At 40.8% G+C, this 13,869-nt stretch overlaps 1 protein-coding gene across 1 annotated transcript in view; it reads left to right on the top strand.

Moving 5' to 3' along the window:
* FREM2 (FRAS1 related extracellular matrix 2) overlaps positions 1 to 9,888 on the top strand; it is a 158,926-nt gene extending 149,038 nt beyond the window's left edge. The window contains exons 21-24 of the mRNA XM_068425504.1: positions 4,859 to 4,985; positions 6,447 to 6,634; positions 7,545 to 7,691; positions 9,376 to 9,888. Coding sequence (XP_068281605.1) covers positions 4,859 to 4,985; positions 6,447 to 6,634; positions 7,545 to 7,691; positions 9,376 to 9,888 — 975 coding nt within the window. The remainder of the gene's footprint in view (positions 1 to 4,858; positions 4,986 to 6,446; positions 6,635 to 7,544; positions 7,692 to 9,375) is intronic.
* Positions 9,889 to 13,869: the final 3,981 nt, after the last annotated feature.

Raw genomic sequence — 13,869 nt, 5'->3', positions numbered from 1 at the left:
ATCATCCTACACTATAAATCCGATCCGGATCAGTCAGGTTGGATAGATGGGCCGAGGTCAACTGTATGAGGTTCAACAAGGCCAAGTGTCGGGTCCTGCACTTGGGTCACAACTCCATGCAACACTACAGGCTTGGGGAAGAGTGGCTGGAAAGCTGACTGGTTGAAAAGGACCTGGGGGTGTTGATCGATGGCTGGCTGAATATAAGCCAGCAGTGTGTCCAGGTGGCCAAGAAGGCCAACAGCATCATGGCTTGTATCAGCAACAGTATGGCCAGCAGGACTGGGGAAGTGATCTTCCCCCTGTACTCAGCACTGGTGAGGCCACATCTTGAATACTGTGTTCAGTTTTGGGCCCCTTACTACAAGAAAGACATTGAGGCGCTGGAGCACATCTAAAGAATGGCAACGAATCTGGTGAAGGGTCTGGAGAACAAGTCATATGAGGAGTGGCTGAGGGAGCTGGGGTTGTTTAGTCTGGAGAAAAGGAGGCTGAGGAGAGACCTTATTGCTGTATACAAGTACCTGAAAGGAAGTTGTAGCGAGGAGGGTGCTAGTCTCTTCTCCCAAATAATAAGTGACAGAACGAGAGGAAATGGCCTCAAGTTTCGCCAGGGGAGCTTTAGATTGGGTATTAGTAAAAATTTCTTGACAGAAAGGGTTATCAAGCAGTGGAACAGGCTGCCCAGGAAAGTGGTGGAGTCACCATCCCTGGAGGTATTTAAAAGACTTGTAGTTGTGGTGCTTAGGGACATGGTTTAATGGTGGACTTGGTAGTGATAGGTTAACGGTTGGACTCGATGATCTTAAAGGTCCTTTCCAACCAAAACGATTCTATGATTCTATAAACGGAATTCAGGAAATTCTGTGGCCCATGATATTATTCCCTTTGATTATAGATTGAAAGACTGTGTGGACTTAAAGCAGGTCCTAAAAAAGCAACAGTTAGAGGCAGTACAGTAGCGCAAATTCACTAGGCAGTATCTAGTACTTTACGTCTAAGATTTCTAGGCATTCTGCAAAACTTAATGAACATTAGTATCCATGTTTTAAATATAAGAAACAAAAGATAGAGAAGTGAGCAGGAAAGGTCAGACAGTGACGCTGGTCCTTAGACTAGGAAACACCTGATACCTTGCACAGGCCCACTGCATCCAGTTCTGGAGTCCCCAGTACAAGAAAGACATGGACCTGTTAGAGTGAGTCCAGAGGAGGGCCACAAAAATGATCAGATGGCTGGAACACCTCTCCTGTGAAGAAAGGCTGAGAGAGTTGGGGTTGTTCAGCCTGGAGAAAAGAAGGCTCGAGGGAGATCTTATTGTGGTCTCTCAATATATAAAGGGGGCCTATAAGAAAACTGGAGAGAGAGGGTAACCGAAAGAGGGTGGATTTAGATTGGACATAAGGAAGAAAGTTTTTAGGATGAGGTTGATGACACAGTGGAACAAGTTGCCCAGAGAAGTTGTGGATGCCCCATCCCTGGAAGTGTTCAAGGCCAGGTTGGATGGGGCTCTGAGCAACCTGTTCTAGTGGAAGATACCTGTGCCCATGGCAGGGGGATTGGGCTAGATGATCTTTGAAGGTCCCTTCCAACCCAAACCTTTGTGTGATTCTGTGAAGTCAGTGAGTGCAAGTGTCACAACTGGACCAAAATGATTTTGCCTATAAAGTCTAATGATGAAACAATGTGACAGGAGTTGTTTCTCCCAGTTCTTAATCTAGTGCTGCAGCTGCTGTACTGAATTATCTTCTTGGGCTTTTTAATATGAGGCTTTTCATTTGCTTGGAAAATTTTTGTTCTAATTTCCTTCACAATTGTTTTCACTGTTCATGAGTGAGGGACCATTTTAAGACTCAAAAATCAAGAAGACAATATATTTGGTGTCTCCCCTCCGGAGATTTTGGTTCAACATTTCCTTCTTTAACATGTATCTGCCCATCTCCTTTATGCTCTCTCTGGGGCCCCTCAAGAGTGAAGCAGGTAGCGTGGAACACTAGTGAGTATTTTATTGCCACTATCTCACTCTGGGATCTCCTGTACATGAACAGCATTCAACCTCCAAGCTCTGCTTTATCCCAGTCCTTTCAGTGTCTGCTTTCTTTAAATGTGCATGACTACTTCCTGACAGAATCACTTCCATAATCAGGTTACTTGCTGCCCTGGGATGGACTGGTCTCAAGAGCTCTCTGCTTCTTGAGGTACCAAGTATCTTGTGGCCTTTGGTCCCGTGGAGGTGAGGATGTCTACCATAAGTGATCTGCATTGTCCCCAAATCACTCATATGCAGAGTTGATGGGCAAATAGGCAGAATAAATTGACATCCTCACAGATTGTTTTTCTAAGACCTCTTGTCTAAAATGCCTCAAATGCACGTGAAAATAATTACATTTAAACTACTGTCATAAATTTCTGTTCAATACCTTTATAGTTGATCTAGACGTAGGGATTGAGTGCACCCTCGGTAAATTTGCAGATGACACCAAGCTGGGTGGGAGTGTCGATCTGCTGGAGGGTAGGAAGGCCCTACAGAGGGATCTGGACAGGTTAGATAGATGGGCCGAGACCAACGGCATGAGGTTCAACAAGAACAAGTGCCAGGTCTTACACTTCGGCCACAACAACCCCATGCAGCGCTACAGGCTGGGGGAAGAGTGGTTAGAAAGTGGCCCGGCAGAAAGAGACCTGGGGGTGCTGATCGACAGCCGGCTAAACACGAGCCAGCAGTGTGCCCAGGTGGCCAAGAAGGCCAATGGCATCCTGGCCTCTATTAGGAATAGTGTAGCCAGCCAGTCTAGGGAAGTGATCGTCCCTCTGTACTCAGCACTGGTGAGGCCGCACCTTGAATACTGTGTTCAGTTCTGGGCCCTGCACTTCAAGAAAGAAGTTGAGGTGCTGGAGCGAGTCCAGAGGAGGGCGACCAAGCTGGTGAAGGGTCTGGAGGGTCTGTCCTACGAGGAACGGCTGAGGGAGCTGGGCTTGTTTAGCCTGGAGAAGGGGAGGCTCCGAGGTGACCTTATTGCTAGTCTACAACTAGCAATAGGACAAGACGACATAGCCTCAAGCTTCGCCAGGGGAGGTTCAGGTTGGACATTAGGAAGCCTTTCTTCTCAGAATGGGTCATTAGACATTGGAACGGGCTGCCCAGGGAGGTGGTGGAGTCACCATCTCTGGATGTGTTTAAGAAAAGACTGGACATGGCACTTAGTGCCATGGTCTAGTTGACAGGGTAATGTCAGGGCAATGGTTGGACTCGATGATCCCAGAGGTCTCTTCCAACCTGACTGATTCTGTGATTCTGTGATTCTGTGAAATTACAGCTATGGGTCAGCCACTGGCAGCACTGAGACCCGTAAAACTGAAATAAAACCAGTACCTTCAAATGGGATGCCTAAGAGATGTATTCACAGCTATATGCATAGTATTTACCCAGATCATTGCTCTGACCATTGTTGTAAACCGTGTGGCTGAAGTCCAGTGCCTTTAGCTGAATACACATTTTTTGTTTCCTATTCAGAGGACATTTGCTTTGCCCAGGAAGAGCTTGATAAGGCCATGCTTGGTTCTCTTTCAGAACCACAGCTGGAAACCAGTTGTGTCAGTCAGATATATGAAACTGTGGGACTGCAAGCTAATAGGCTGAATCCCAGGCATTTAGAAGGAAGCATTGCAAAGCGAATGGAAATTATTTTTTTATTTATTAATTGTTTCTGTGGAAAGGCTATGGGAATAGGGTTCCTCTTTCTGAAGAGTAGCGGTGGGTTTATAAAAATATTTCAGTGATACTTTCTTCTTGCCAAATACTGTTGCTTTGATAGTTTGGGGACTTTATTGTGAAAAAGGGATTTGAAGAAGAATAAATGTGTCAGCTGTACAACTTGCAGCAGTAGTTTCTGTTGATTTTGTTATAACTTATTCCATCAGCCCCTTGTCCATGAGCCAGCAAGAATGTTTTCTTTTCTGTTTCCCTTCCTTCCTTTCCACACACATACACAAGTATACATAAATATACATATATATGTTAGCATTTTTTTATTTGTTTAGTGGCCTCTTGTTCTTTTATCTTTTTTTTTTGAACGTGTGCATCTTCCAGATTGTTTCCTCAGGTATACTGCATCTTTTTGAACTTTGGACTCTCCCCAATTCTTCTGTTCACTATGTTTTTTCCTTTTTGTTATGCCATGTCCCTGTGTAGTTTGCCTTCTAAGTTATGTTATATGGCCCAATAAGAACCTGCTGCTGATAGTATTGATTTATTTTATTCTTGTAATGTAATCAAGGAAGAACCATAGATAACTGTGTCAAATATGTAAAGATAAATATTAGCATAAAAAGATGCTCAAATGGTTTGGTGCATTTTCACATGCATTATCTGATATCCTGCAGCACATCAGAAGAACTGATAACTTGCAAATAAATCCTCAGCAATGTGTACGTTCAAATTATTGGCAGAGGATCAGAAGCAGAGGTGAGACTTGGGTGTAAGAGTGAAAATGAGATAGAGAAAACAGGCTGTGATGAGTCAGAGGGAGACAAGTTACTGAGGGAAATATTTTCCTCATATTACCCCCACGCATAAGTTGCCTTGGGCATCTCCTTGTCTGGGATTTGGAAAAATGTTGTGGAGAGAAATTAACATAGAATCCTATCAAATATGACAAAGGCAGATAGCCCAAAGCTTGTATAAGTGTAAAATATGTAACAATATATGTCTAGTACAAAGAAATCTTTTGGGTTAAGCTGTATTATTGCAGGTAGATGTATGGAGCTGATAAATAATGTGCATTGGGAGAAGATCATGCTGTGTTTTAGGAGTCATTAAATAATACTTGTTGAAGAGCCTTATGCTGTTGTGTTTTAGGTCAGTGACCCAGTGGCTGCTGAGTTCAGCTTGAATACCCAGATGTTCCTCCTCTCCAAAAAGACATTGTGGCTATCTGATGGATCAATGGGCTTTGGGCAAGAAAGTGATGTTGCTTTCTCAGAAGGTATAATTGTGCATAGATCACGCACATTTAATATGTGTTCCACACAATCAGTATTCTGTTTGAGTCAAAACAAGATATGAGTAAGGGTTTGGGCTTGCCTCTTGTGTTCTTTTGCATTTGCCTTTCCTACCTGGAAAGTTTACATCAGAGCTGTCGGCCAATCTGCACTGGAACTGTTATGTCTGAAGGTTACAATACTGCTGCCATTTCTCATAAGGTGAGCACTTTCTAAACATTGGCTGATGCTAAGAACATTCCTATTTGATAAGTGAATATTACACAGTTGTTTGTTGTGGATGAGTGTACTGGGTCTGTCTGGGATGGAGTTAACTTTCTTAACAGCAGCCACTATGGTGCTGTACTTTGCATCTGTGGCTAAAATAGTGTTGATAAAGTGCCAGTGTTTTGGTTACTGCTGAACAGTGCTTGCACAGCATCAAGGCTTTGTCCCTTCCCCCTGCCCTCCACTGAGTAGGCTGGGGGTGGGAAGATTGATTCAATTGATACATCTGTCAGTGGACCTAAGCAGTCACTTCATTCATCTGCTTTCCTCGTGGGCCTTTTTTGCCTATTTATTAGAGTGCCAGCACCTTGAATATGTGACTGTCTTTTGTGATGTATTTGCACAGTCTCTTGAACAGCAAGTATCTGGTCTCTCAAAGCCTACAGTTGCTCCAAATTGTTGTAAAAGCAACACATTTCTTCTTTCCTTCTTCATATTCTCAACCTTCCTAAGGACTTTCTGTCATATGTATCTGACCACTGCACATAGTATACTTTTCTTGCCTGCATAGCAATGGCCCAGGTTATTTGTACAGGCTTGGCAAGCATGTCTTATCTTAAACATTATCAGACAGCTGAAATGTAATTACACAGTAGAGAGCCAAGTCTCAGAAAATGTCTCTGCGATTTTCATAATATTCATTTAACCTGTGCAGTATGCCAGTCTGACCAAGTATAAGTAAATTCTTATGCAGCCTGAATAGGATTCTACTGACATAAAAAAGAACATCTCTTCAGCAAAGTGCATTGTCAGGAGGCCAAAACCCGTACCCTGGTCTGGTGCACAGGAGTACACAATGTTTCTTTAACTCACTTTTTAAAGGAAGAACCCAGTATAGCCCGAAATTTAAAGCAGCCCCTGAACTGGTTCAGGTTATAACAACAGTAAATGGCCTCCTACTGCTATTACATGGCCCAGAGTGCACGGAAGAGTGTGCACTCTGATCATGGCCTTTGGCAACCCTCTATGCTGGAAGCTGGGTAGCAAGTGTTCCTCAAGTAGACTTTGGATATAGCTATAGGCAGTTTGAGAATCTTCAGCTCGGACCTCTGACGTGACCAGAAACTGCAGTCACGTTACTCTGCACTGAGCTTCTTGACCAGGCTTATTAACTTAGCCTCAGTACTGTGCTAAATGTTCCAGTGTAATAGGATGTGAACTGTGTGCACTGTTTACAGGTGACATCATATATGGTCGGGTAATGGTGGATCCAGTGCAGAATTTGGGTGATTCCTTCTACTGTAGCATCGAGAAGGTTTTCCTTTGCACAGGAGCTGATGGATATGTACCCAAATATAATCCATCCAACACTGAATATGGGTGCCTTGCTGATTCTCCATCCCTTCTGTACAGGTTTAAGATTGTGGTAAGTGTTCTAATTCTGTGAGTATGCACATATTTTTTTTTTTCTAACTTCTTTTTTACCAAAACCAACTGTTCTTTGAAGTGTTCTCAATGGTACCAAATTTTTGACTTGAGCTGCAGCTAACATGGACTGATGAAGGCAGTATCTTACCTTTCTCCCTCCTGGTTCTATTCTTAAACTTTCTGGAGTTTCTCATCATTTAGATTTTGACCTAAGTTAGAATTTCAAGATAGGCTTTTTTTCTGCATTGTCTATATCCACTGACCATAGAGGGAGTCTTAAGAGACAAGCAAGTTAAGGTCTAGAATTTGTTTCATCTTTAGCCATCCAAAATTTAGTGTATAGCATAAAGTTACTCATCAGGGTTGCCTCTGTAGTCAATAGGGAAAGAGAGAGACCTCTAAAGCTGGCTTAGAATATCTGAGATTATTTCCCTTCTGAAAAGAATTATAGAGTAAACCCAGATGACTACAGACCTGATGCCCAACTTTTAGATAGTTAACTTTAAGTAAGATGATTATCTAATTATCTAAACTAATTTATATGAATGTCTGTTAATAGAAATAAAAGGTAGTTTCTTTAAACTGGGAAATAAACTTCTTACTTTTATTTCAGATCACATTTCTGTATCTTCTTTATTTAGAAATTTAGCTATGGTTGTTCTCTAGTATTTCCCCCTTGTATTTCAACAAAAAAGTCTTCAAGCAAGAGATTAAATAGAAGTTAGTGGAAGTCAGATGTGGCCATAATTGCTTCTCATGTCTTTTCTCTGGGTATTACACTGGATTGCATAAAATAGCATGTGTAAATTACACTATTTATACATTGCATATAAATATTAGAACTGTTTTTCCTAGAAGAAATGAATCTGTGTTTTACAAACTTTTTTTTTCCCTCCATGACCATGTAGGACAAAGCTCAGCCAGAGACACAAGCCACAAGCTTTGGAAATGTGCTTTTTAATGCAAAACTTGCCATAGATGATCCTGAAGCAATTCTGTTAGTTAAACAGCCAGGCTCTGATGGGTTTAAAGTAGACTCAACTCCTCTATTTCAGGTATGATTTCTGTAGCTTATTACCAAGAATACTGAACAAAGAAAGAAACACTTGTACAAGAAGTGTTGTTAACAGTAAATTATATGGAAGCCAACAGAAAGATTTATTCTGGTTCCAGGGACAGTCAAACAATATTAAAAACACTTAAAAATTTCTAGGTATAAAATTTGGAGCACTTATTAAATGATTCCTGTGAGGATACTGTGCTTTTTCTCTTGCTTAATTCCACAGTCTAACCAGAAATCATACAAATTATTCTTATGGTTTTCTTCTAAGAACTTGTTAAGTTTCTTGTTACACAGCATTCTTTTATTGCTCCCGATCTCACTTGTCAAAGAAAAAAATTAAAAAATCATATGCATTTATAGTGAATTTCATCAAAATCTAATCAATACTCAGCATTTTCTGGCAATTCTTTCGTTGCAAACTTGCACATTGTGAAACATCTAAGCACTGGAAGGCCTAGAAATTGACAACTAAAGGGTGCAACTAATTCTTAATTAAATATAATCCTTCAGCTGTGTACGTTCATCCCTTTGATCTATATAACCCAGCCAGGAGTTGTCTTTACATTATTTCTCTCTTTATTATTTGCAAAACTACGTGCGAAACTCAAGTATATAAATTAGTTGAAAAAATATTGAGGAGACTTTAATCCTGCTCCTAGCCACTTCAGTATTAAAGGTCCCGTTGTAAACAATGGAATATTTAAGAGAACAACCTACTTACCAGTACAAAAAGGGTTTCACAGTCTGCCCCCATGAAAGTGAAATCACATTTTTTATATGAAGAATCCATTTCCAAGAATGCGGTGATTTTTGATCCTCATTCTGTCAAAAGAACGAAAATACGAAGAAAAAACGGTATATCCCGAGAAAGACTTGGAAAAACAAGAGTAAAATAGAAAATGTGTAATTTCTCACAATAACAGAACTTGGCTGCAACCACTGAAATTATCAGCCAGTAGCTCTAAGACAGTATTCAGACAATCCTACTGGACCTCGTGGAGACCAAATTTATTATGTATCCAGAAAAGACAAGACAAATTCAAAGAAGATAGCATCATCTCATGCAGACTGCAGGGAATTACGCAATCACAGAATGGATGAGGTTGTCAGGGTCTCTGGAGATTGTCTATTCCAACCCCCTGCTCAAAGCAGGGTCACCTAGAACAAGTTTCTCAGGACCTTGGCCAGTTGGATTTTGAATATCTCCAAGGATGGAGACTCCACAGCCTCCCCGTTCCAATGTTCAATCATCCTCACAGTAAAAAATTGTTTTCTTGTGTTAAGATGGAAATAGAGCCACAGCCAGAGCCTAGTCAGCTGGCAGGTTGGGCCTGGAAGGTACTCTTCTGCAGCCTGTCTACAGCTGAAGTTCTTTGTATGGCCATTGGTACTAACAGTACCAAAGAAATGCCAAGGCTATGCTTCTTCATATGCACCTGATAGCCATAGAGTCTGGCCATGAAGAGGAGTGGAGACTACCCTCTCTTAAAATTTTGGCAGAAAACATGACTCCTCTGGTGCACATTGGCACATAGTGGGGGGGTTATCTGTGCATGATTTTTGAAGGTACTTGTCCAGGCAATCAATTCAGAACAGTGACTGATTTCTTCTGTGTATAGTGTTGTCCAGATTGTGTGTGTGTGTGTGTTTAAATACAAAAAAATGTGTCTTTCTAGGTGTCTTTGGGTAGGGAGTGGTATGTCCATACAATCTACACTGTACGTTCAAAAGAGAATGCTAACCGCGGAATTGGCAAAAGAAGCGTGGAGCACCAGTACCACTCACTCTTTAGTGGTGGGAGCCCAGGAGCATCCACACAGAGACGAAAGAAGAGGGGCGTTGAGCAGGACCCAGAACTTGCAGAAGACATTGGAGTAGAAAACAACCGAGGAACAAACATACAGCACATAGCACTAGATCGCACCAGCAAGAAACAGGTTCCTCAAAGGGAGGTTGCATCCAATGGCATTCTCCCCAGGGAACTGAATAACCGAAGTGCAGGAGTCAGCATGGTCACAATCATTGGTGGAACTGCTGCCATTTTCCTTGCCGTCTGCTTAATTGCGATCATCATTTTGCTCCTAAGATGGAAACAAAATTCTAGGAAGAAGGAAGCCACAAAGGAGTCGGGCAGCAACGAACCAATGATGCCACCATATAATTACACCAGCAACAGCTCAGAGGTTTGATTCCAGGACCGTGGGATTCAAGCCAGAGTCTCCAGAGTGCCTCAAAAAAACCTTGAACTGCACTTTGTTAACAGCAGATCGTGGTGACTCATGACGAATAAGGAGTTCATATGCTTCTAGTGTACTTGAAATGTTTTATCGTGAACTCTTGCTGCCATTATCAACAATAGAAGAATCCATACCAAATCTCCCCCTTTGCACGAAAGGTAATCCTGATGTCCTTATATCATGCACTAATCTTAAGCAACAATTGAAGGAACTGCATTGTAAGGGAGAGATTTTTGTTTTGTTTTTGTATTTTCTGACATCTCAAAAAAGTAGAAGAAATGATCCAAAGGTGCTATATATCCTGTCTGCAATAAGAAAGGAAATCTGTTTCTTCAGAAACACAGAATACTTGAGAGGAGGAATCCTTACACTCTTCAGTTAAATTTTATACTGTTTCTTACAAAGAATTCAATGTCTACAGTTAGTCTGAAAGATGATGAAATGCCTTAGGCATGAATCCTCCCTCCTATAACTTTTGACTTCACTTAAGCTATACTAGTGATTTTTTTTTTTTTACTTATATGTAACTGAACTTTTTCAAAAGACAGCTAGATTAGACAGCATAATATTATAAACAGTTGCATGTCATAGGATGCAATACATACTCTTTTCTGCAAATTCTTATTCAGCTATTTAATCTGAGAATTTTTTTCCGTATTTATATTTATATAAAGCCAAAGAAGGCAACAAATCCAGAAAGAATTTTGTTTTTCACAGAAACTGGATGTTTATGTCCTCTTAAGTTTCTAATGGATCATGGAAGATTTGTAAGGTAAATTGTATTTGTTAGTGCATACCCACTGCTGGGAAATGCAAGCATTAGTTTCATTACCTAGAGAAGATGATAGAGTTATATTCAAAATGCAGAGGACAAGGTTCTGCCTGAATTGAGCCTAGGGATCATGATACTGAATCCAGCATGTGATTGTCAGTTGCCATATTAAATGGCAACAAAGTGAAGAAAAAATTAACATTTGATTGAATCAAGTAGTATTTATTACTGTATAATCATAGCAGATCTTGACAAACGTGCTGGGTCATTGTTGGGCATTTTTTAACAAGGGATTACTTTTGCAAGAGTAATTCTAATTTTCTCTCAGTGTTCTTGATTTAGGTAACATGACAACATGATGTTCCACAAAATTTTGGATCAGCAGTGTCCCATGTCAGTTCTTATCCAGACAGGACCTGTTCTGTCCCAAAGATATCTCGCCAAATGCTTGGCCATGAAAACTACGTAACCTTCAGTTCAGGTTGTCCCATTTGTCACACTAGCATTATATACAAATCACAGAATCACAGAATCACAGAATGTTAGGGATTGGAAGGGACCTCGAAAGATCATCTAGTCCAATCCCCCTGCCGGAGCAGGATTACCTAGACCATATCACACAGGAACGCGTCCAGGCGGCTTTTGAATGTCTCCAGAGAAGGAGACTCCACAACCTCTCTGGGCAGCCTGTTCCAGTGTTCGGTCACCCTCACCGTAAAGAAGTTTTTCCTCATATTTAAGTGGAACCTCCTGTGTTCCAGCTTGCACCCATTGCCCCTTGTCCTGTCAATGGATGTCACTGAGAAGAGCCTGGCTCCATCCTCGTGACACTTGCCCTTTACATATTTATAAACATTAATGAGGTCACCCCTCAGTCTCCTCTTCTCCAAGCTAAAGAGACCCAGCTCCCTCAGCCTCTCCTCATAAGGGAGATGTTCCACTCCCTTAATCATCTTCGTGGCTCTGCGCTGGACTCTCTCTAGCAGTTCCCTGTTCTTCTTGAACTGAGGGGCCCAGAACTGGACACAATATTCCAGATGCGGCCTCAGCAGGGCAGAGTAGAGGGGGAGGAGAACCTCTCTTGACCTGCTGACCACACCCCTTCTAATACACCCCAGGATGCCATTGGCCTTCTTGGCCACAAGGGCACACTGCTGGCTCATGGTCATCCTGCTGTCCACTAGGACCCCCAGGTCCCTTTCCCCTACGCTGCTCTCCAACAGGTCTGCCCCCAAATAAGTCCTTTCAAGTCGATGGAACTAAACTATAGAAACTATATAAAATCTTAATCAGTCTGTTGAGACTGTTGCTAAAATACCTGTTCCCTTCCACCATCTTGTGGTGGGTGCAGGCAGCCCCCAAACTATCTTTGGCTGCAATACACTTGCCATTTAGTATTCTGGGCACCATGCTGCAGAGATAGCTGAACAGGATCTAACTTGAAAGCAGCCTGGCTGCAAGCACACAATGCGGCCTCTGAACTAAAAAAAATCCATCCAAAAGGCTTCCTGGCCTGGCTGTGGTGCTCTGTCAACATAGATAGGCCTGACCAAGTAATTCTACACAATCATCCTCTGAGCCATAAAGGCTCAGAAACATTGAGGTCTACTAGCCTAGGAATATCTGTGCTATGGATTCATGGTACAGTGTGAATATGCCCACAGAAGGACTCATGCTGATATCTCTTGCTCTGGATTTATAGTGTTATGACTTCGCTCGTTTAATAACATTTTGTCAGTTTTTCACCAAATGAATCAGGTCCGAATCTGTCCTATCTTTTCTAGGTTTTCTGAAGACTGTGATTCAGACTGCTTAATTGAAGGATGTTTGCAGCAATCTAAGGGTCAAACTCCATTACTAAAATCGTGCAGTCATCTTTTATTTTAATTAGTCTGAGTTCTAGCCTGAAACAATTATCTGCAAGACGTGCCCAGTGCATTAGACCTTTTCCCTAGTCACCTGACATTAATTTAGTCTTTTAATGAAGTTCCTGGTTTTCTGATCCATGTATTATGTGTGCGAGATTGATCAAAGACTTAACCCACAGATACTTTTTATATTTAGTTTAAGTTCACAACTAAGTTGCGCATGTAACCTAAGATCAAATTTGCCTTTGTGCCTATATGTGAAATCACTATGATAATCAGAAATGCAGAATCTGTCTCCTAGAACCTGTGTGTTTGGATTATAGCAGTCATTGATTTTACAGTAAAATGGGGCACATGTAAATAATAGAACATTTTAATATTTATAAAATGCCTGTTTTGTATAAGCAGAGAAGATCTTTTTAAAAATATATATATCAAATACAGAAATTGCGTGTTTATCAGTAGAGCTTTTTTTCCGCTTTTGAATTTTAACAGACTGAAATATCATTAAAGTTGCTTGCAGGCAAAATCTTTTTTTAATTATTATTTCTTTTTATAAAATCATATCAAAAATCATGTGTTCTATGAGCCAAATATTTAGCTCGGTAAACCACTTGATCACTACTTTGAATAGCGTCTGATTACAACTCTATAAAATGTTTAGGTTGATGGGGATTATCAGACTAATGTTCTTCTAACAATATATAAAATAATAGTGCAAACTGGTGATAGAAAAGAAAAACACAAAGCAAACACTGAAAAGCTGGACAAGCATGAGTAAGATTCATGAGTCAGATATCAAAGTCCTCTGCCTGGCAAAAAAATCCCAATGTTTTCAGTAAGACCTGACGGATTTGTCCCATTCTTGAGAAAATGGATTTCTTACAATTCAGTGGACTATAAATACATCTGTAACAGCATGCCTTTTTTATTATGGCTTCAAGGTTTTAGAATTCAGCAAGATGTTTTGGAGGCTTATTAACATTTTCCCTTCTACTTAACAAGTGGCCTTGTTTATACTAACCTGAATAAGTGCCTCGTTCCCAGTTATGTGCACAAATATGTTAATATTTATCTATCCATGCAATAAACTGAGTATATTTTATATATATATTTAATCTATTTCCAGATTATGTATTCAATCCTCTTTTCCCTGGAGATGCTTATTCTGCTAGCAGTAATACCCTTTGTTAAACCGTTTATACAATAATTATTGTGTTTAAATTTGTTATCAAACTGTCAAAAATCTTTCCATGCATATTTATTTGGAACAATTTTTTCCTTATGTCTATG

This window comes from Nyctibius grandis, chromosome 2 (genome assembly GCF_013368605.1).
Source record: "Nyctibius grandis isolate bNycGra1 chromosome 2, bNycGra1.pri, whole genome shotgun sequence".
In the NCBI taxonomy this organism is placed as follows: domain Eukaryota; kingdom Metazoa; phylum Chordata; class Aves; order Nyctibiiformes; family Nyctibiidae; genus Nyctibius; species Nyctibius grandis.
Note: the sequence above shows the minus strand (reverse complement) of the source record. Positions and strands in the feature narration are given on the sequence as shown.